We start from the raw sequence: 25,649 nt of genomic DNA on the forward strand, positions 1-25,649 counted from the left end.
TAGATTCAGGAATGGTCAAAATGGATATTTCTGTTGAAATCTAAAAACTGAAATTTTTCATGACCACAATACTTCCTTTACTTCATACAAGGAAGTAAAAAAAAGGTACACAATATTCATAGGGTGTTATTCTTCTATATCCAATGTGCACTACTCTACAGGGTTGTACAAAGGAATAATTTTACAAGCATAACTCAAGTGGAAAATTCTTGACAATCCAGTCATTTTAAATTCTAGAACTTTTTCCCAAAGGATCTTCAGAAGCAAATTTTTTTTTGAAATACTGAAATTATAAATAGCAATTTTGTTAACTGCATCAATCTTAAAAAGCTTAGGTAACCCGTAAAATAAAATTAAAAAAAAAAAAAAACCATACATGTCATGTTTCTTCATTTAATATTATTTTTATCAAATTTTTACAATGTTTTAATGTAATTTAATAACAGAAATTTGTCAAAAACAGCATCATAAATCAAATGTATCTCACTAAATATTAAAGAAGTTTTCTCAGCTTTTTAAAATGCATGTGCTATCAATAATTCCAAAATAACCTGCACAAGAAAAAGTCCCAAAATTTGAAAGTGAACATATTTATATTCAATATCCTAATCTCTAGTTAAGTTCACTGGTAAACTAACACTAATGATAATATAAGTAATCAAAAATTTACAGTTTTTATTTTTTAAATGATTATTTATGGGTAAAACAGGAAAATCAAATCATCTGTCTTTTCCCTAATTGAAAACTCTATTCAACATAAAAACTGAAGTCAGTATTAATAAAAATCATTTTCTTAAAAAATAAATAAATAATAAATACCTGAGGAATATTATCAGGATGATCAGTGTGTTCGACTGATAACCCTGGTGTGATGACAGATCCAGTTACAGTATCAATAACAACACTATTCTGGTTACTGCCAGCTGGAACATCAATAACTACTTGATCAAGACCTGAAACTGATGTGGCAGAAGGTTGCTGAGGTTGATGAATAGTCGCAGACCACATCTGTGTCTGTTGTTGCAGAGATTCATCAGTAGACATCTGTACAATAGTTTGTTGAATTTGTGTAGATTGCTGTTGTTGTTGATCACATGATGGCACAACGGCAGGAATTTCTATACTAGTCTGAGGTTGTGGCTGCTGATTTTCCATGATCTGAGTCATATCATGAACCTGTTGTGGCATCTGCTGTGGTGTAATCATTGTTGAATCATATTGCGAATGTTGTAAATCAACAGACTGAAAACTATCAGTTGATATTTTTCTATTAGAATCATCAACATTTATCTGCTGCTGTTCTACATGAGTGGGTGTAATAACATTTGCAGCAGGAGTACCAGCCAGAGTATACTGTTGCTGTTGGTAACATGGAACAGATGATGCAGGATGCAATGCATCAGTATAAATTATTGGCTGGGGTTTTGGTTGTAACTGATGAACAACTGAAGTAGAATCACTGTGAATCACATTGTTGATAACATCACCACTACTAGAAACCATATCAGCCGTTTCCAATGGTTGCTGCTGCGAAGACTGCTGTATTACTTGTTGCTGAGCTTCCATCTGAAAAAGTAAATTTTAAATATCAAGAAAAAATAGTTATATTATATCCACCTTTTGTTTAACGAATATTTATGAAAACATACTTAGAGCAAAGTCTAGGGTTTTTATAGGCAGCTAATAAACTGTGTGATTGGAAAGTTTTAGGACACCTAAGGAAGGGGTAGGAGAGGTTTGCTTCCAGATGTGGAAGGAGAAGCTTGTTTTGTCTTTGGAATATCCTGAAAAGATCACTGCAATATCTTTGTTCAGTACAGAGGGGCATCCAGATGAATAAAGATGTCTTTTCAGTTCTCGGTGGATTACCAATTCAGAAAATAGATGAAAAACAGAAACAAGTTTTTGTAAAATTTTTCTTAAAAACCGGGAAATCAGCTTTGGAGTCTTAGGAAGTTTTAAAAAACAGCTTCCAGGTAGAAATATCTGAGCTGGTCAAATGTTTTTACATGGTTCAACAGATTCAAAGATAACTACAAATCCAGTTTTCTACTTCAAAAACCAATGATAACAATGTGAAAGTTCACAATTTAGTGCGCTCTGAATGTAGACTTACAATTGGGTAGATGGCTGATGAACTGAATTTAAGTTTCTATGTGGTTCAGTCAATTTTATAATTAAAGATTTGAACATGCATCGAGTATCCATGAAATTCATTCTGAAATTTTTAATTCCCATCAGAACTGATTAATCGGGCTGAAACTAACCCAGATTTGTTAAATAGTGTAATTACATGAGACAAACCATGGGCTTGTGGTACGACCCAAAAATCATAGTAAAGACACAATCACGGAAGTGGAAGGGTCAAAGTTTGCTGACTGAAAAAAACACAACAAAGTTGTTTGAATATGCAGACAATGTTTGTGAATTTCTTCGATTCTACAAATATCATGCATCACCAAATTGCCACCAGGCAGCAAACACTAGGAATACTATAGAACTGTCCAGTGTTTGCATGAAAGTGCGCAGAAGAAAAGGCCTGCACACTGGCAAGAACCGGGACCTCCACCACAACAATGCACTAACTCATCATGCGTTCTACATCATAGAATTTTTGCCCTAATTACTATGCTTTCACAACACCTTATTCCCTAATTAAGCCCCTGTCAATTTCTACCTATTCCTTAAATTGAACATTTTTGCTTAAAGGGAACCAATTTTATTGAACTGAAGACATTCAGGCAAATACAGAGAGGGTTTCTTAACACCCTTAAAAAAGTAAATTTCCAGAAATGGTACCAAAAAAGGAAATACCACTGGCCTACTCTGAAGGAGATCCATCACAATAGCCTTAAATACAGCAAATTTTGAAATGAAAAGCCGTCTTAAAACTTTCCAATCATACCTTGTATGTGATTCACATTACCAGACAGATTTGCTTATACGAGGAGGTCCGTTCAGAAAATAACCCAGCTTTATTTATTTAATCTTTATTATTAATTTTACAGATTATTGGTCCTTGGCCCTTTCATAGTACTCCCCTACCCTATTCACAAACTTTTCCCAGCAGTGTTTTCACTTTGCAAAGTAGTGCTGGATAGCTTCATTTTAAATGGTCTTTTTTAAGGTCCGTAAAAAATTTGCTTTATTGTCAGCAATAGTCTCAAAACTGTCCTTTCATCACTGATTTTAATTTTGGAAATGAGAAAAAATCGCAAGGAACCAAGTCTGGTGAGTAGAGCGGCTGAAGGCTATCTATCAATGTCTCACATCGTCAGTGGCTTGTTCAATAAGTTGCCGATAAATGTATACTCTATGTTCTTCTGCTGTCCGGTCATCAAATGAGAAACAAACTTTGCAGCAACTCGAACAATGCAATAAGATGCTAACAACCTCTTCTGCAAGTTCTCTGATAGTCAATCGACAATCTGCACACACCAGACAGTTGATTTTCTGAACATAGGTATCATTACCAGTTTCACACAAAATTTTATGTTGTATCGTTGCTCCTGAAAATCACACATTACAAAAATCACTACTAATACTAAATCTGTAGCACTCAAACAACAATAACACAAAAACTAACAAGATAATCAACACCCAATGAGATATGAACAATCCAAAAACATGTAATTAAGGAGGTTATAATGCTCCCAATCGTGTGTCACTAAATATCTCCATTGGCGCGTAATTAAAAATGTTCAGTTATTTTCTGAACAGATCTCATAATTTGGAACTGTGATGGACTACTTTCATCCACACTAAGATTCAAACTCTATCCCAAATTATTAATCATCAGTCAACATTAACCATTAACCACAATATTAAAATCAGACTGGTCATATTATTATTTATTGTTGTAATATACGTATAACAATGACCTTATCCTAGGAAAATATTAGCTACCGTTCAGAGCCTAAGCAGCATTAGAGCATTAGAGAGCTGTCTTTCATTGAGTAACTTATGGTAGGTACCATTTCTCTTCCTCTTTAGCCAACGCATTATAAGCTAATGATTGTTGCAGTAGTATATACAACCTTTACTTTTTTAATATAATTGCACTAAAATAAAAAAATAAAAATGTTATGGCTGACAGGAACTACTACTGCTAATTGAAGATGTATCTTACAAAAAAATTAGGAACAAATCAAATTTATATTATACTTTACTTTGAAGACATTAACTGCATAAGTAATTTTATTGTTTGGATGGTAAAAACCATCTCCGTATTTTGTGCTCAAAACTGGCACCAGTTTTAGAGCCATTGCCGCCTCTAATTTACATCAAAATACAAATGATCTTCCAACAGATTTTTTCAGGAAATGTCTGTATGGATGTGTAACTGTTCTGACGGGTTGCTAGTATCTGCCTGTAGGGACACGATTAATGTTATAACATAGCTCTGTAATGAGCCACATGACTTGATTTTGGAACAAAAAAAAGATCATTTTTTTCCGACTGTGGTTGGGAACAGTGAACTGAAAGAAATATTAAAATAACAGAAAGTTCTATGTTAATAAAAATGTTTTGACAAAAAGGTAAGAGCAGAGTAATAAAGAGTTTAAATGGCAATGTTTCAGATGGAGGTAAAAGATGAAGTAAAACAAGATTGAGAATTTTGTTCAAGTCATTTATACACATATTGTCCCAGAACTGGTACCAGAAAGTAATTAACAAAACGGTACAAAAAAAAAAACAGAATAGAATTACCAAAGTGAAAAAAACTCAGCATCAAGTCTGTACTGAAAAGAAACACAATTTTTCAAACTAAACAGATAATAAATTCAATGAAAGATCATACTAAAAAAAAATTTTAATCATATCTTCTCATACCTGTTGCAGCTGAATATTGGAGAATGTTGGCTGTTGGTGTAGGTGAGGTAGTCCAGCACCACTAGTTGGGGGCATACTTGAAACATTAATATTGTTTATATTTCCACCTTGTGGATAACCCTGAAACAGTAATAAAAATATCAATATTGTACATAAGTAATGGTTTAACATGATAGTAAATTTAATTAAGTGAAATGAAAGTTAAGCTGGTAGTATTACACAGAATCTGTGTTATTACATCCCTTTTCCCTTTACATAGTTAATTATTTATATTTACTTAAGTCTGGTGCTGCTACTATGACACACACAGCAGGAATGATTTTCATACTATGCTGACACTGTAACTAAAGAACAAAAGTAACTTTAGTGCCATGCTGCTGCTACATAAGCAGCAGCATGGCAGTATTTCAAGGTAGTATTTCTACAACATATGTAGAAATACTTTTCTAGGCTTCAGTGGAGGTACACAAATTGAAGCAAGAAATACTGAATTTTATCAATCAATGAGTCCTAAATTGTGTGTTGTAGAGTAATATACTAATCTATGATGGTCAGTCTAATATAAACAGGACTTTTGTCTTCATGGCTCAAGTACAAACATGAGTGGACCAACACAAGAGGGATGCTGATGGTATAGAAGTGGAGAGAAGAGGGCCAACTTCAGCCACCTCGCCATTGCCAGCTCTCTGGTCAGTACTGTCACATAAGAGCAACAGTTCCAACTTAACAAATTTATTATCATGAAGTTTCAAAAGATGTGGTCATCAGACTCTCTGAAATTTTGATTAGATTGTGTTTTTTGACAAAGTTTTATAATACAACGTTCAAGTATAGGTCTACAAGTGGGCAAACAAATTTAACGGAATGCGTGAAGCTGTAGGAAATGAGACATAGCAATTCAATGACAAGTATGAGGGATAGCAACATTCAATCAATTTGTGATCTCTCATTGAGGATAATCAATGAAAGAAATTGTTTCAACCTATGATTGATGAAATTGAAGCAGAAGTGGGTATCAGTTATAGAACTGCCTATTTCATTGTCACAAAGCAATTTGAGTTCTAAGACCCAAAATCAGAAACTGACCCGACAGGAAATTTTGCCAAGGCTCCTCAAATCAATTTCAATGAGGGAAATTTTTTTGCATTGAATATTTAAATATAACTGATCCATGTCCATCATTATACTTTCCAAGTTGAAATTGGTGAGAACGGATTGGCACAGGAGCGAAGAGCCTTGACCTATAAAGGCAAAACCGCATCTGTCAGCTGGAAAAGTCCTTGCAGCCATCTTTAGTCTGGAAAGGCATACTACTCATAGATTTTGTCCACTAATGTCGTACTGTGAACGCTGTGTACTTTTGTCAGCTCATTACAAAGTGAAAACAGCAAACTGGAATAAAAAGCGCCAATGACCAATCAGAGATGTGATTCTCCTTCCCAACAGTGCCAGGCCTTACACAGCCATTAGCAATTGGGATAAAACAGGCAAAATTTACAGAGTAGAACATCACCTATACAGTCAAGATTTATCCATTTGCGATTTCTTTTTGTATTGTCCACTTAAGGAGGAACTGGGAGGACATAGATTCCAGAGTGACAATAATAGCAGAGTTCATGCGCAATCGACTCATGATAGATCCTCAAACCTTTATGAAGAAAGGATCCACAAGCTCCCTACACTCTGGGAAAAATATATAGAACTTTAAAGAGACTACGTAGAACAATAAATGTATTTTTATTCATAAAAATACAAGTTAAAAACAAAAGTCTAGTTTATATTTGACTGACCCTTGTATTAGCACGGTCTAATAGAACGACATTACGTGCAAGTAAAGCACAATATAATAGCAATCTTAAGCATAAAAACTATAAAGTAAAGGAAGACAAAAATTAAAAATAAACATTGTGAATATAAGAGAATTTATGTGCCCTAGCATACTTAGCTTTTATTTTATATACTAACCTGTTGATAAATTTGAGGAGTTGTGTCGAGCGGCTGGGTAGAAAATGTGAAGGTAGCTCCACTCGTAGCTACTGAATGTGAAGGTGAGTAATACTGTGAATGATCCATCTGCTGAAGTTGAGTTATATTGTGTGGTTGCAATGGTGGAGGAACCTAATAACAATTTTATTTAAATTAGACATTAATAAAGAATTGATCCACTAAACCTAATCTGCTATTTTATAAATATTTTTTGATTCATTTAAATAGCTAAAATATGTAAAAAGTTTAATTAATTTAAAACTGATAGCATAACAAAATTAAAAATATCAGTTTGGTCTATATAGCATCCCCCCTTTCCTTTGGATCATATTAATAAATGTAGAAGTTAAATTTATAAATTACAAAAATAAGAAATCACCAAGTTAAAAACACAGTAATAAACAAATACAGTCCAATTATGATAATATGTGTATGACCTCAAAATTATCCACAAAAATTGCTTTACAATAAACATTTTTGCTGGTTTCCTATGTAATGAATTCAAGAATAAAGTGTAAACAAATTACTTGATGTTTGATTGTAATTAACGTTCTTATCTGTAGTTACACCTATCTCCATAGAGGAGTGGTAGCATCTCTGCGTTTTCATCCTCAGGCTCTAGGTTCAAGTCCCGGACAGGCATGGAATTTTTTCATATACTACAAAATATTCATTTACCATATCATCAATCGACAATTGTTACAGAGTGTTAACAGAATAAATGGAATGTAAAGGAATTATTGCTGTTGGGCTTCCTCTACTTCAAATCGATCACAGATATTCATCATATCTATTCAGAGTTGCAAGGTAAAAGGTAATAGATATTTATCTATAAAAAAAATATCAAACTATATCTTCTTACACATATCTTCAAATGCCATGAGTAACATCAGCTGTAACATTATTTTATAGCTTGATCCTCTCAGTAAATTAAGGACAGTAAGATTTTTTCCTGATCTTTAAATCTTCCTATAACTTTTTTGCCACTAATTCAACTTAGATTGAATGGTCCACCCATATGTTAAATGCATACTTTAATTAGTAATCTTAGAAAAAACATTTATTTTTACAGTACAATTTTAACTACATTCTCAGACATAGTAAAATAACATAACTGCACTTATAACAAATGTAGAAAAATTGTTTTTCAATTAAGGTGATATTTTTTGGAGATAATACTTGAATGCTAATGACCTAGCACACAATAAAGGAGATAAAAATTGCAGAAAACTATTTGATAATTTTGAGCATAGACTTGCATTAGCATTTTTAATTTTTAGCTGTTTTTAACATCTACATCCTGTTGGAAAAAAGATGTCATTTAATTCAAAATGAAATGTTAACAATGAAATGATTAACATCTTAATAAATAATTATTTCCTAATACTAGTAGTTCCAGATTAGGTAAAAATAGAGATAATATGGGATGAACATTTAAGATCACCTCTACTTTAAAATTCATAAAAATATGCGAAATTTAATTAGAACAGCTCAATCCATTCTAATACAAAATTTGCAATTACAGGTAAAAAAGCTTACAATCACTCAGGTAAAAATAGCACTGTCAGCTCTACAATAATAGGAATTTTAATTTTATTGATGTTATGAATACACTACTACCAAAATATCAAATTATATTTTATACACATCTGTCAATTATATAAAAAAAAATATATATATATATATATATATATATATATATATATATATATATAATACAGCACCATTATTGCATTATATTTATTGATTTAAATTTAAACAATGCAACTTTCTAATTATTATTCCCTTTTATTCCACTGGTAACTACTATGACCATATAAAACCATTACCCCCACAAAGATTATAAGTAGATTACAGAGTAGATATCTCATATCAGGAATGGTCAACCTAAGACTTTACAATATAACACTTCATTTGCATTCATACAATATCATTCTCATTCAACCTCTGAAGTAATACCTAACAGAGATTCCGGAGGATAAATAGAAAAAGAGAGCAGATAAGTAGTAATATACAGAACTGTACCTGTAACAACAGTTTTACTTGAAAATATTTAGTTTGCTTATTTAAAGTGAACGATATATTTATTCAATATATCATGAATGATACATGACGATAAAGTTGAGCAATGATTTTTATTGTATGTAAGTATTAATAAAATAATGAAAATAAATTAATGCAATTAATTAGTTATGCAGGGTACTAGCCTAATCTTTTTATTAACATTAAATTTATGAGAAAAAATGAATCTTATATAAAATATAACAAAGATATTGTTTAATTTTATAATTATCTAGTTCTGAAGTAGGTAAACTTATGAACTAATGCTGCTGTAAATTACATTTATTTTCAACCCTCAATTTTTTTAACAATAATAAGACAAAAGAAGGCATAAAAAGATAAAATGAAATGAAAAGTAATGTAATTTAATACAAGAATTCAAAAAAGATTATATTCGTTTTTCTATGAAATCAACTGATGTTAGAATAAAATACAATAATTACTATTTACCTGTTGTTGATGATGGATAACCTGGTGTTCTTGTGAATGCATTTCCTGTTGCTTTGACATTTGAACAGAAGTGGTTACAGACTGCTGATATGTTGGATGAGCAGGGGGAGGACCATCAATACTACCACTGGTAGTAAAATATTGCTGTTGATGCTGAAGAAGTTGTTCAGTCATAATCTAAGTTAAATCAAAGATATAATTTTACAACAAATTTAAATAATATTAACAAAATAATACTGTACACAACAGATTTGAAGAAGAAATTGTAGGACACACACACACACACACACACACACACACACACACACACACACACACACACACACACACACACACACACACACACACACAAAACAGAAAAGATTGTACAAAGCATATAAAGATTGTTTAAAAGAATGTTAATGAAAAAAAAAAGTAAATTTATTATTGCTAACAAGTACAAGTGTTTAATATTTACCCAAGTCGGGCCAGTAGAAACAGATATTTAATGTTTTATATAAATAATAAAAGTTTATAAAATCCTCATGCAAACAATTAATTATTTTCATACTTGAATGTATTTTATGGAACCACTTTATAAAAACCAATAAAATGTAACTTGTGAAAAACAACACAAAAAAAGATGACAACTCACATTGGGGAAAGAATAACAGACTTCAGTACCACTGAAATGGAAGCAAATTTTCTAGTTTTAAAGTCTACAATTAACGAGTATCCCAGTTATTTTTTTTTTTAATTTTGTGATTGAGAATACCTTAAATGTCTTCACTAACCTATCATATTATTAAGGACCACCAATAGGCCTTCTTTTGATATAGACACGCAATCTCCATATCAAAAAATATAACTAGAACAATAGGTAAAAAAAAAAGAGTAAACTACTCCTTTACCATCACATAATACATCTCCAAGTGGTCTCTTTTCAATGGACTTCTTTCTACATATTTAAGGAATATATAAATTATTTTTTTTTTTTATAGACCATCATACAGTGCCAAATAGCTTACCTTTAATTAAAAGAATTTTAAATATAAAACTAATAATTAATATCCAGATAATAGATTAAGTTAGTCTTACAATTAGTTTTCTTGTATTTACAAACAAAGTTAATTTTTATGCATTGCAGTTTGATAAATAAACATATAATTTGCCTTGAATGTTAGAATATTACAAATATCCAGAATATGAATTAATAGCACCAATCTGAATAACAAGGAATTGTATCTATTTCTCCCATACAATGGGTTATTTTGGGTAAAAAAAATTCATAGGAAAAAATATCATTCTTATAGATCAGTGAATAATCTAATGAATTATACAGAATAGTGATTCTGGTTTAGTATGGGTTCTTAATTCATTTGTACTATACTTTTATAGATTCCAACCATTACGTTTTTTTAACAAAATTAACAATTGTCACAGATGAGGTCATTACATTAATTTTGTAAAAAAAATTAATTGTGTTAATTTTACAATTAAATGTTTTAGAAATATTTTATTGTAATTTAAATGAGTATTTTTCATCCAATTCTATGGGTATTGTATTTCCTAAAAACAAAATTTCCAATGGTCTTGCAAGAAGTTAAAAAAAAAAAAAAATTTCTCACTTATGCTGGTTTACTATAAGTTGGTCCTAAATTTAAAAGAACCACCTGCCATCACATAGGTACTACGATCATATGTGAATTATCCATTGAATATTTACAAGAAAATTATTTTAAGAGACCATTAATGATTATTTAAACATCACAAAAATTAATTTACTGATCATTACTCATTACATGAGAACAATTTCAAGAAGCATTTAATTGGGAATATTGGTCAAATCAGATAAGTTCAACGAGGCAGCCATAACCTCATATAATAGTACATAACCTTAACCTCAATCTTTGAGAGTCAATAATTCAATACAAAGTATATGAAAAAAAATGAAAAGTACAATACAAAAACACTTTCTACAATTTTAGATTTATAAGGTATTAAAATATCACATTATTAAAATAATTACATATAATTCAAAGTTTTTAAACATTTAATTTTTTTCCAGAATCAGTAGGGTTAGAAGTCACAAACTGGTGAATAGTGTAAATAATCTGTCCCAAATGCAAGCAATATTATGTTTCCTGTCAACTGAAAGAAGAAAATTGTTCTAAGATTATATTCTCTCATTTATGATATTAGCCTCCGGTAACTACCATTCAGATAATACTTCAGAGGATGATATGTATGAGTGTAAATGAAGTGTAGTCTAGTACAGTCTCAGTTCGACCATTTCTAAGATGTGTGGTTAATTGAAACCCAACCACCAAAGAACATCAGTATCCACAATCTAGTATTCAAATCCGTGTAAAAATAACTGACTTTACTAGGACTTGAACGCTGGAACTCTCAACTTCCAAATCACCTGATTTGGGAAGATGCGTTCACTTTTAGACCAACCCAGTGGGTTATACTGATCACATACCACAACTGATATACATAACTTCTCATTAAAATAAGAATGCTTGTAAGTACCTTTTTTATATTAATGAAAACCTTAAGTTTTTATATTAATGGAAACCATAAAACACAGTGAAAAATCATACAAATGCAAAAAAAAAACACTCATGCAATTATGAAATAAACCATAAGTATAATCTTACACTCACAGAATGAAACACAACAATTGTACACTGCATGTTCATAAAGTAAGGGTCATCGACTTTAAACATTAGCAGGTCTGAACATAGTTTCACACATGCAGGCCATCTATCGGCTATTTACAAAACCACTGCAGTTGTTGTTTTGATTCAGTAGTCATTTGTCTGCCAGTGAGTGCTGATCACAATGTCAGTGACAATCATTTCTCCCGCCAGTTGTGAAGTGAATGCTGCGATTTGATTTTTGTGTGCAAAAGGATCCTCAGCTGCTGAAATTCATCGGGAGTTGTGCTAGTGTATGGACCTACAGTAATGAATGAAGGAAAGGTTAGACAATGGTGTTGAGACTTTAAAATTGTGCATGACGAAGAGCGGACGAGCAGGCCCAGTATTCAAACTGACAAAATCATTGAAGTGAATTGAAAGCTCCAATGTGATCGACAATTGACGATTAATGTTCTGGCTGATGAATTTCTGCATGTTGGATGCACATCTATCTACATGACTATCATAGAAAAGCTCAGATATCACAAACTGTGTGCAAGGCAAGTCAAAAATTTTTGCAAGGCAAAAATGCGCATCGACCAATACAAAGAGCAGAGAATGTGCAGTGGACGAGCACCTTTGGATTGCTATTGACAAGATGGAGATGATTTGTTTTCCCACATTGTTAAGAGCAACAAGATGTGGATATCCACCACCAACACAGAATCGAGACAACAGTCAATGCAGTGGCACCATTCAAGTTCCCCAAAACCAAAAAATTTTAAGCAACCTCTGAACTCAAGTCAAAAAAATTGACTACTGTTTTTCGAGGTGAAAAGTGCATCATTTTGGTTGATTTCATGGAACATGACTCAACAATTATAGCTGACACCTACTGCAAAACGCTCACCAAACTAAGACTACTTCCAGACTGAGTGACTACTTACTCTTCTTGCATTTGAAAAAGTGGCTTGGTGGACAACAGTTTGAAACCGATGAATTGAAAACTTCTTTCTTTTTCCTGTTTAGCCTTCGGGAATTACCATTCAGATATTACTTCAAAGGATGAATGAGAATGATATGTATGAGTAAATAAAGTGTAGTCTTGTACAGTTTCAGTTCAACCATTCCTGAGATGTATGGTTAATTGAAACCCAACCACCAAAGAACACCAGTATCCACGATCTAGTCTTCAAATCCGTATAAAAATAACTGACTTTACTAGTACTTGAATGCTGGAACTCTCGACTTTGAAATCGGCTGATTTGAGAAGACACGTTCACCACTAGACCAACCCCGTGGGTTAGGACTCAAGCAGTGAACTTCTATACAGAGGGGTTAAAGAAACTGGTGCAGCGTTATGAAAAGTGCTTAGAACTGAATGATGATTATGTAGAAAAGTGAAGTAGATATGTAGTAAACTAAAACTATAACTAAAAACCTTTTCTCACGAGTTAATTTTTGTTAATGACCAAACAGCCCTTACTTTATGAATATGCCTTGTAATAAGCATATTTACTTCGGTACTTAGCAATCACAGCTCCATTAATAACATCATGCCAATAACCTCACCTTAAGTGTAAATTATACAATATAGTTATGGAAAATATAATACAAAGATGATACCTGCAAGCATGCATAAATATATTCACAAAATAATTTATGATGAAGTTTTGTTGTAAAATTATGATTTTATGTTTAAAAAATCAATTTTTTTATTTTTTCTCCTCCACCGCCTTCAAAGTCACCTTCTAAGAAAAATCTGTTTATTTTTCTATGTTTATTACCTTAAATGCAAGAAACTAAAAAAATTCCACTAAAAAATGTAAAAAAAGTTACCAAGATTTTATTTTTGGTGTGGGGGTAAAATAAATAAAATGTTATTGTAATATTATTACTGAAGGTTTATTTTGACCTTTAATAATATTAAAAGTTCAAATAAAATTTTGATAAATTAATTGTTAAAGTTTTGAAAAATTCAAAAAATTGATATTTTTAAATTTTGATCAGCTTCCCCACCACAAATATTGCTGCCACATTTTTTTTTCAAGTTACTTGCATTACTACTATGCCTAGGAAGATATAAAAAAAATTTGTTAAAAATATGCAATAAAAAAGATAGATATTGTCAATTTCTTGGGGAAGGGGGAATTTTGGGGCAAATTTAAAAAAAAAAAGATAAGATAAGTATACATGTATCTGAACTTAATATAAAGTAGGGTTATGTAAGCAAAATTTTGAATAAATAAACCCCCCAAAAAACCCTAGGAGATACTGATCCCAACATTTAAACAACAAATTGCCCCATATATACGAGTCTGGATAAAATTTCATCAAAATCAGCTAATTTAATAAAACGTTATTAATCTTTTAACATGCCAACACAATTACATAGATACATATAAACATTACCACCCCTTTTTTTTGTTTTTGGGGGATCCTGGATTATGAAACGTCGAAAAATGTCCCATTTTAAATACCATTTTTTAATGATACCATACTTTCCTGCATACAGCATATGTCTAGAACTGTAATGCCAGGAAAGTAATAAAACACAATTATTTAACTAATAAATGAAAAAAAAAACTGTACATATTTTAATAAAAGTAGCCTTCTGGATTTATACACTTTGAGTATATCCAAATCATATAATTGATAATTTTTTTTTAATTTTCCTTCAACATGCTCACCATAAATTTATTTTACATATTAATACACAAATAACTAAAAAAGCTTGCCACCACCCAATAAAATGATTCTATGAGAGCAATTAAGTAATAAAAATACTTGTGATTAAGTTGCAAATTCATATCCATCCTACAGCAAGATCTAAAAACAAAAACCCATTATTGATAATTCAACAGTCAAAAAAGGTTTTTATAAATTTTTTTTATAAGTTTTTTTTTTTATAAATAACATTAAATTTAACCGACTGTTATTGCATATTTAAAAAAAATGTAAATATCTAAGAATAGAAAAAAAGAATTTTTAACAGTATTAGTTTTAATATTCTCAATAGTTTTTTTTAAATTTTTTACATTTAAAGTTATAGTGTTCAACACTCAAAAATACTGAAAATTTCTTGGGCTGATAATAGGGTGCCTAATATGGAAATACTCCGGAAAATAAAGGGAACTGTTAATATTAAGCAGCAAGAACGCAAGTATTTAGTCATAGCAATTGTAAGAATAAATCCATGTTTTCAATTGGCTATGGAAAGGAAAATTCACGGTAAGTGTGAAGGATAGAAAAGAGTCATAGCTGCAAAATATAAAAGAATCATTTAATTATAATAGTTCGGCTTTTGAGAGCAGCTAGGGCTACAGTTAGAACTGTCATGATGGTAGCCAATCTTTGCTACACACACTACAGGAAAAAGAAGACAAGCATTTTAAGTAATGGTTAAAATCAAAATAGTACAGTACTTTTGAATTTTTTTTAATATTAAGTTCAGAAAAAAAGAATACTTTGCTATATATAGTTTAATAATTTTGTAACAAATCACAATTTATTACGTAACCTAGGTTTACAATAAAACCTCGTGCCATAATTTCCAGTAACAGCAGATTAACAGCATAAACCAGCTTATACTCTATTCTACCTACAAGCTTTGAAGTGCAATAATTGAAAAGTCATTAAATATTCAAACGATACTAAGTCAAAGCATATCCGTAACATTTTTGGAAGTTTAAATAAAGCTTTTTAGTCATGATTTAACAAGATGTGCAAATAAGGTGGTATAACCCATACTTTTTATAGCCCACCTATAATCTATTAATTAACTCGTCTTTCAAAATCAAAGGTTTTGAGGTTCAAATCCTAATAAAAGTTAGTTGCTTTTATAAGGATTAGAAGACTAGACAATGGATACTGGTATACTTTGGTGGATGGGATTCGATTAATCATACATTTCAGGAATGGTTGGCCTGAGTCTGTACATGACTACGCATCATTTACATTAGAAAAACCTCACACTTTTATGAAAGTTGAGTAACTGATTTTTTAACACAATATTACAATTATCAGTATAATTATTACTTGTATCATTCATGCTATTAAACACACAATAATAATAATAATAAAAATTATAAATAAAATAGCAATATGTTAATTTTGTTCATGCACATTCTACACTTAAGACCTGTTTTGTATGAATACGAATGGGTTAGCAATTTATTTCCAAGTATAATTCTTAAAACGTTTTCTAATTCTAAAAACTACCATGCACAAATTAAAAACAGAATTCATAGGAGCATAACTCCAGTTACTAAATAAACTACACACATGAAAGAAAATCCGTCCAATTTGCTACAAAACCTTTACTCTACACAAAATGCATTCATTTTCTTTAAGATCACATCCTCACAAAATTAAAAAAAAAACTAATTATTAAAATAAATAAAAATAATAAAACAAAAAATAAATTTTCAAAATTAACAAGTACAACTAATATGAAAATAACTTAAGAAATAAAGTAATATTAAACAAGAGTCTTTAATTACAAGCGTTAAGTAAAAAAACAGAAGTCAGAGAAAAATCATGAACATTACAAATAAATAATGCATATTATACAAAAAAAAACTAATATGTTTTTGACAGAACATACACCTTAATGTTTACATAAGTTATACGATTACAGATCAATACACAAGAAGCTAAACTAATTTTTACAAACATATTTAACAATTCTTTACTAAAAACTTGATAACACGTCTCAACAGAAAAAAAAACAAATCTCTTTCACCACAAAAAACCTATAAGCATAAAATATCAACATTTTCTACATAAAACACTGTGCTTTTCTGTATATAAAAGTTATGCTAATGGGAAAAATGATGGCAATTATTTTGCATTACTGATTGCATTCAATTTTTCACTTTCACTTTATCAGTTTATTATCAGTACTTTATTCAGTTTCAGTTTATTATCTAAAGTAATATTTTGTATGTGGCTCACTACTTAAGCTTAGCCATGTAGTAAACAAATAGCAAAAATAATTTTTATAATATTAAAATTCCCTGTTTTCAGTTTTCCAAAGTATAATTATGAAACTAATACAACAGTTTTGGGACTATTTACAGACAAAAGTGTGTACAGTGCCATAGAAAATTTAGTTATTTTTGAAGAAAAAAAATGTACTATGGATGATACATGATGAAACTTGTATAGGGATTTGTAAGGAACGACGTCTGAATATTTTTACTTTGCTCACTGGTGAAGAATTCGAAATAAGTTTGCACTTAAATATGTAAAGAATGCACCTAATTACAGACAACAGGCAATGCTAAATATGAAAAACTTATCATGATATTACAATCTTGAAGCAAGAAGCATTCAAGCATCATACTTTCGAATAATTCCTTGCAACCAATTTATTTTTCAGATATCTGTTGAGAGCCAGACTAAGGAATGATTCCTGAAAGAGGGCAGCAGCTCTTTCAGTAGTTGTTAAGGGCGTAGGTCAGGACGACTTAAACAACCATATCAACATCACTCAATCCTCTGAGTAGTGTACATCTGAAAGCAATGGAAAACTACAGCTGCTTTTTTCCGAAAAAATGTAGCTCTCTGCATTTTCGTATAAAAATGATTGAGGCACCTTCCTTGGTAAAATATTCCTTAGGTAAACTAGTCCCCTGTTTGGAGCTCAGGGTGTGGACTACTAAGGAAGGAGTCACCAGAAAATTAAAAATAACATTGTACGAGTCAAAGCATGGAATGTTAGAAGTCTAAAAAAGGTTGGTAGGTTAGAAATTTTAAAGAGGGGAAATGAATAGGATAAATATCGATGTAGAGGTTCGGTGGGAAGAGGAAAATGACTTTTGGTCAGGTGATTTTACAATAATTAACTCAGCTTCAAATAATGGGCGGGCAGAAGTAGGTTTTGTACAGAAAAAAGAAGATAGGGAAGAGAATAGAGTATTTCAAAATGCATAGCAGTAGAATCATTGTAATAAGGATAAAATCGAAACCTAAACTGACAATGATTGTTAACGTCTGTATGCCTACAAGCACCCATGATGATGATGAGGTAGTGTGTATACGAAGAAATTGACGAAGCAATTAAAAGGAGATAAAAATTTAATAATAGTTGGAGATTGGAATGCAAGTATTGGAAAAGGTAAGGAAGTAAATATAATGGGTAAGTACGGGCTGGGCAAAAGGAATGAAAGAGGGGACCGACTTATAGAGTTTTACAAGAAGTATAATTTAGTAATTGCCAACACCCAATTTAAAAATCATAATAGAAGAATATACACAGCGAAAAAGCCAAGTGATACTGCAAGGTATCAGATAGATTATATCATGGTTAAGCAAAGATTTAGAAATCAACTGTCGACTGCAAAACTTACCCTGAAGCAGACATTGATAGCGACCACAATTTAGTGTTACTGAAATGTAGATTGGGGTTTAAAAACATAAAGAGTAGGTGTCAGATGAATCGGTGGAATTTAGAGAAGCTTGAGGAAGAGGAGGTAACTAAGATTTTTGAGGAGAATGTTAAAAAAGAAATTCTTAAATCAGCAGAAGCGAACTTAGGCGGAATAAAGAGAACTGGTAGAAGACCTTGGGTTTCAGACGATATATTGCAGCTTATGGATGAACGTAGAAAATATAAGAATGATGAAGAAAGTAAAAGGAACTATCAACAATTAAGAAATACTAAAAACAGCAAGTGCAAACTAGCAAAAGAAGAGTGGAGGATTAAATAAAAGTGTTCAGAAGTGGAAAGAGAAATGAAAATTGGTAAAATAGACAGAGCATACAGGAAAATTAAGGAACATTTTGGGGTACATAAATTAAAATGTAATAATGTAATAAACAAAGATGGTACACCGATATATAATACGAAAGGCAAAGTTGATAGGTGGGTGAAATATATTGAAGAGTTATACGGAGGAAATGAATTAGAAAATGGTGTTACAGAGGAAGAAGAGGAAGTCAAAGAGGATGAAAGAGGAGAAACAATACTGAGATCTGAATTTAAGAGAGCATTAAAAGATGTGAATGGCAGAAAGGCTCCTGGAATAGACGGAATATCTGTAGAATTACTTCGCAGTACAGGTGGGGAAGCAATTGATAGATTATACAAACTGGTGTGTAATATTTATGAAAAGGGGAAGTTCTGTCAGACTTCAAAAAGAGTGTTATAGTCATGATACCAAAGAATGCAGGAGCAGATAAATGTAAAGAATACAGAACAATTAGCTTAACTAGCCGTGCATCAAAAATCTTAACTTGAATTCTGTACAGAAGAAGTGTTAGAAGACCAATATGGTTTCAGGAAAAGTATAGGGACAAGGGAAGTAATTTTAGGGCTCAGATAAAAATAGAAGGAAGATTAAAGAAAAACAAACCAACATACTTCGCATTTATAGACCTAGGAAAGGCATTTGATAACATAGACTGGAATAAAATGTTCAGCATTTTAAAAAAATTAGGGTTCTAGTATAGAGATAGAACAATTGCTAACATTTACAGGAACCAAACAGCAACAGTAATAATTGAAGAACATAAGAAAGAAGCCGTAATAAGAAAGGGAGTCTGACAAGAATGTTCCCTATACCCTTTACTTTTTAATCTTTACATAGAACTAGCAGTTAATGATGCTAAAGAACAATTTAGATCCGGAGTAACAGTACAAGGTCAAAAGATAAAGATGCTACAATTTGCTGATGATATAGTAATTCTAGCTGAGAGTAAAAAGGATTTAGAAAGAACAGTGAACGGCATGGATGAAGTCCTGCGCAAGAACTACCACATGAAAATAAACAAAAACAAAACAAAAGTAATGAAATATAGTAGAAATAACGAAGATGGACCACTGAATGTAAGAATAGGAAGAGAAAAGATTATGGAGGTAGAAGAATTTTGTTATTTGGGAATTAGAATTACTAAGATGGACGAAGCAGGAATGATATAAAATGCCGAATAGCACAGGTAAAACGAGCCTTCGGTCAGAAATATAATTTGTTTACATCAAAAATTAATTTAAACGTCAGGAAAAATTTTTGAAAGTACATGTTCAGAGCGTAGCTTTATATGGAAGTGAAACTTGGACGATCAGTGAGAAGAAAAGATTAGAAGCTTTTGAAAATTGGTGTTGTTGGAGAATGTTAAAAATCAGATGGGTGGATAAAGTGACAGATGAAGATGTGTTGCAGCAAATCGATGAAGAAAGAAGCATTTGGAAAAATATAGTTAAAAGATGAGACAGACTTATAGGCCACATATTAAGGTATCCTGGAATACTCATTTTAATAATGGAGGGAGGTAGAAGAAAATAATTGTGCAGATAGGCAACGTTTGGAGTATGTAAAAAAATTGTTACGGGTGTAAGATGTAGGGGGTATACTGAAATGCAACTACTAGCACTAGATAGGGAATCTTGGAGAGCTGCATCAAACCAGTCAAATGACTGAAGACAAAAAAAAAATGGAGAAGAGGAGTATTTAATCATTACTGCATGTAAATTATTAATTGTCACAAGTGATGAATTTTTTGTTTATAGGTTTTCCTGCTGACTGAAAATCCTCCCTAACAACCCTTCTGCACCCACAAAGCCTATAAAAATAGGCTTTACATTGCAAGCAAAAAAAATGTTACAAGAAATAAAATTGATTACAAAGACAGCCCAATAAGTTAGATACAGTATACTACAATAGTTCCCTTTGTAATCGCTTCCCAACCTTTGGCTAAAATCAAAGTTTAGTCCCCTTTGTAAGCATCTCCCCTCCAGGTTATTATACAAGGCGTTTCATAATGTTCTTCGGAGTTTCGAAAATTCATTAACAAAAAACTATTTCACTCATAAGAATAAAACAAGCACTGTACGAAAGAGTACTTCAAATAGTTTTTTCCACATATACTAGGCAGTTAGTAAACCATTTGCTCGCTAGGCGTCGACAGTAGAGAAAATGGCTGCCACAGGAAGCGAGAAGTTGTTTTGTGTTAGAATTTCACTTGTCGAAGTCAGTAATTTCTGTGCAACGTGCGTTTCAGTTGAAATTTCATAAGGAGCCACCAAGGGACAATTCAATTCGTGCATGGTATAAACAATTCAATGAAACTGGTTGCTTGTGCAAACGAAAATCAACTGGTCGTCCATCAACCTCAGAAGTCAATGTCAAATGTGTGCGTGCAAGTTTCATTCACAACCTGTCAAAATTGGCTGTGGCTGCAGGCGGAGAATTGGGAATTCTGAAAACAACAGTGTGGAGAGTTCTCCGTAAAAGTTTATTATGTAAACCATACAATCTTCAATTAATCCAGTGCCTTTCTGATGGAGATACGTCATACCTGGATATGTTACAATTATGGCTTATGGCTTATGCCTCAGCTACTCAATGACTTCATTTTCCAGCAAGATGGTTGTCCTGCCCATTTTCATAACAAGGTTTGACAGTATCTTAACACAACATTACCTCGGTGCTGGACGTGTGTATGAAGAAGACCAACGTAAGACCTGCATAAGACATTATGCTGTGGCCACCAAGATCACCAGCCCTCACGCCATGTGATTTCTTTCTCTGGTTCTCTGGAGTTACATGAAAGATAAGGCGTTTATCCCACCAATACTGCACGATATCGCTGAGCTAAAGGATTGCATAATCAATGCAATCAACTCTATCGAAAATGACATGTTAGAACGAGTTTGGCAAGAGCTAGATTTTTGTGTTGATGTGTGCCGTGTCCCCAGAGGAGCACATATTATTGAACATTTAGAGATTTTAACAAAAACTGTTTGAGTCCCTGCATCACCTTGTACAACTTTCATTTAGGTAAGTGAAATACTTTTTTTGTACTGAATTTTTGTAACTCCAAAGAACATTATAAAACACTCTGTATATAATATAATATAATGTAATGAAATGTGATGTGAATAATAATGTAAACATTTTTATGAGCTCATCACACTTCAAATCTCATCTGAAAAATTATAAACATTTTATTTAAATCAAATTTTAAATAATTTTTTTTAAAATTCTGATTTGTTGTATTTTTAGTATTTAAAAATCAATACATTCCTTTGCATTAATAGAGTATGTTTACAGTTAATGTACTTAATGTCAATATAATATATACCATAAATAATAAGTAAGAGACACAAAAAGAAGTATATAAAATCCACAAAATAATTTTTAAAAAGCCAATAGTTTAAGAAAACAACTAATTTCACTAATAAAACCAGCAATATACAATTAAAAACAACAATAAAAGTTGAGGCATATGTACAAATTAATTATTTACTTTAAGTACAGACCTGCTGTTGTTGAGATGGTTGCTGAGATTGCTGTTGTTGCTGTTGCTGTTGCTGCTGCTGCTGCTGAGGAGGTTGAATAGGAGGAATATGAGACTGTTGTGTTTGTTCAACGTGTAATGGAACATTTATTTCCTGCTGCTGCTGCTGAATTTTCTGTTGCTGATTTTGTAGTTCCTGTTGATGAATAATGACTTGCTGTGTTTGTTGTTCAATGAGCATTTTTTGTTCAACTTGGGAAGGTGGTAATTTTATACATGGTGGTGGTGATGGAGGTGAAGTGGACAACTGATTTTGATAAGTAGGAATATGTTGTTGCTGACTCACTATTTGCTCCTGAATCACTTGAGGTTGTGGCTGGATAACTGTAGGCTGCATAACCTGCGGCTGTTGAACAGTTTGCTGTGGTTGAATATTTTCAGTTTGTTGTTGAGTAGTTGTTTGCTGAAGTATAGGTGGTGACTGTGATGAAATAGTCGACTGTATTATTTGTGGCTGTCCCTGAACCATTTGTGGTGGTATATTAATATTTTGTGGAGTTGACTGCGGATGTACAGGTTGTGGTTGTGATTGTGATGTAACAGCAGTTACAGTCACCTGTTGTGCAATTTGTGGTTGCTGGGGGATAGTCTGATACTGAATATTAGTGGTCTGTTGTGTACTTTGCTGATGCACAGGTTGTGACTGAGAACCAATAACAGTCTGCTGTTGTATGATAGGTGGCTGCTGAACTGTTTGTTGTTGTTGTTGTGTTGATAGTGGTTGTGGTTGAGGTTGTTGTATATTTGTTGCTTGCTGTGGAGGTTGTATATTTGTTGCTTGCTGTGGAGGATGTTGTATATTTGTTGCTTGCTGTGGAGGTTGTTGTATATTTGTTGCTTGCTGTGGAGGTTGTTGCATATTTGTTACTTGCGGTGGAGGTTGTTGTATATTTGTTGCTTGCTGTGGAGGTTGTTGTATATTTGTTACTTGCTGTGGAGGTTGTTGTATATTTGTTACTTGCTGTAGAGGTTGTTGTAAATTTGTTATTTGCTGTGGAGGTTGTTGCATATTTGTTACTTGCTGTGGAGCTTGTTGTAAATTTGTTACTTGTTGTGGAGGTTGTTGCATATTTGTTACTTGCTGTGGAGGTTGTTGCATATTTGTTACTTGCTGTGGAGCTTGTTGTAAATTTGTTACTTGTTGTGGAGGTTGTTGCATATTTGTTACTTGCTGTGGAGGTTGTTGTAAATTTGTTGTTACTTGCTGTGGGGGTTGTTGCATATTTGTTACTTGTGGTGGAGGTTGTTGTATATTTGTTACTTGTTGTGGAGGTTGTTGTTGTATATTTGTTACTTGCTGTGGAGGTTGCTGTATATTTGTTACTTGCTGTGAAGATTGTTGCAGTACAGGTTGTGTTTGAGGTGTGACCGCCATCTGAACCATTTGTGGTTGTTGGATTTGAACTGAATGCTGTTGAACATTTGTAGCCTGTTGAGTAGTTTGTTGCTGAACAACAAATTGAGGCTGCTGATGTTGAGTCAAATCTGGTTGAACAGGCTGTGATGGAACCGAAACAGAAGATTGAATTATTTGTTGTTGCTGGGACTGCTGCTGTTGCGACTGTTGCTGGGATGGCTGAGACTGCAATCCCTGCATCTGTGAGGGGAACACACCCTGGTGACAAACAGACATCATGCAACAAAAATAAGCAAAAAAGCAACAAGCAACAGTGAACACATAGCAAATTAGTGCATGAATATTAAAAAGCTGTTCATATATGTATTTGTGTTATTATGTAATTTGACAAACACAAACGCGCGCGCATAATTTTCTGGGTGCACCATCAGCAAGCATGTGTTAAAAAACTTTGAATAAAATGTTGTTTTTATTATTATTAAAAGAGGATCATTAAACACTTTAAATTAATGTAAACAAGACAAAGTTAAATGTTAATAATGAATATCTACCAAACAATAAGCAATTAGTCAGTGGTTAACTGTAAATTGAACGAATTATCAACCAACAAACATTATTCAACTAAATATTATAGGCAGAGATATTAACCAGATTTTCAACACTCCCATACTATAACTATGAGCCCTGCTAGTAGGCAAATATCATAACTACAATGAAGGTAGTGTTTTAGGTGTGTGACTGCCATCTGAATCATTTGTAATCGTTGCAATAACATAATCTTTATAAAGCCAATTCATTCTGCTTTATTTGAAACTATTCTTATTAAAAGCCAACAGCATTCTTAGAATTCATTCTATTGGTTTGTAATCAACTGTGTATCATAAATATTAAATCTTTGTAACCATAAATATTGATTTTCTTTGTAAAAATGTTATAATTTATTATCTAATCTAAGATTTTGTACAGAATTCAACAGGATACAAATGAAAAAATTCCAAATGATACTAAAGATCTTTTGCAGTTCTGTGAAAAAAGACCAACATTTAAGACCATCTTTTAAATTTTGTTTATTACTGCTAGCAATAGATACTGCAAATAAAGAAACATCAACAATTCAATTTGCAGCATCATAACAAACCGCGCTTCTAACTTACCCTGCTCAAATTTTTTCAACCTTAAATTGAGTGTAACTCAAGAACTCGACTAACCTTCATCAAATTTTCACATGCACAAATTCAGATACACTACTACAGCATATCTCAATTTCAATAAAATTGATCTGGTAGTTATGGAGTTTATTGAGCCATAATACTGTATACATACAAGTACACCTATGATTATGTATATATATAAACACATAAGGAAACCCCTATTTAAGTAAATGGTTTTTTTTTATACTCCTCATAACAAAACATAAAAAAGAATTCATTTTCATCCTACTCCCACCATGTGACCACAAGTAATATCGTACTTTAGTTAAAAAAAAGTCAGTAAAAATACAGACTATGATGAAACAAAACAAATACTTTTATCATAAAAAAATCTAAGACTAAAATTGATGTACCTGCAGAGACTTTATGGTAATTTTAATAATGAAAGATATACATTAAATTTCTTCTATTATTTTAACAAATTTTTTTTCAACAAAAACGATTTGAGGATTCTGTTGAATTAAAAAAAAAAAGCAGTGCAGTACCTTTTTCACTTCATTCAGACAAATTTTGATAAAATAACTAATGCAACATTCCAGTTTGGGCTCAGTATTACCTAAATCAGAAATTTTTATTAAATCTAAATACCAACAGGTTATAATTACATAAAGCAGCGCTCTAAGAATAAATAATAAACTGGAAGTGAGAAATCAATAATGAAAGATGAATCAGATACAAAGATTTAAAAAATAATTACCATTCAATTAAAAAAAAAAAGTAAGCATTTTAACAGAATAATCAACAGATAAGCTATCCAAACATACATCACTTGATCAAATAACTGGAAATAATACTAAATTTGTCATCATACTGAACATTAAAATA

General features: G+C 31.9%; 1 protein-coding gene across 7 annotated transcripts in view; it reads right to left on the reverse strand.

Moving 5' to 3' along the window:
* Positions 1-25,649, reverse strand: part of LOC142329299 (uncharacterized) — a 216,374-nt gene that overhangs the window by 113,391 nt on the left and 77,334 nt on the right. For 6 of the 7 annotated variants that reach the window (XM_075373747.1, XM_075373745.1, XM_075373750.1 and 3 more), the window contains exons 15-19: positions 22,219-23,871; positions 9,331-9,507; positions 6,799-6,951; positions 4,834-4,953; positions 820-1,566 (exon numbers count right to left, since the gene is read on the reverse strand). In XM_075373747.1, coding sequence (XP_075229862.1) covers positions 820-1,566; positions 4,834-4,953; positions 6,799-6,951; positions 9,331-9,507; positions 22,219-23,871 — 2,850 coding nt within the window. The remainder of the gene's footprint in view (positions 1-819; positions 1,567-4,833; positions 4,954-6,798; positions 6,952-9,330; positions 9,508-22,218; positions 23,872-25,649) is intronic. The other variant, XM_075373751.1, reaches the window with a different exon arrangement.

This window comes from Lycorma delicatula, chromosome 8 (genome assembly GCF_047948215.1).
Source record: "Lycorma delicatula isolate Av1 chromosome 8, ASM4794821v1, whole genome shotgun sequence".
Taxonomy (NCBI): domain Eukaryota; kingdom Metazoa; phylum Arthropoda; class Insecta; order Hemiptera; family Fulgoridae; genus Lycorma; species Lycorma delicatula.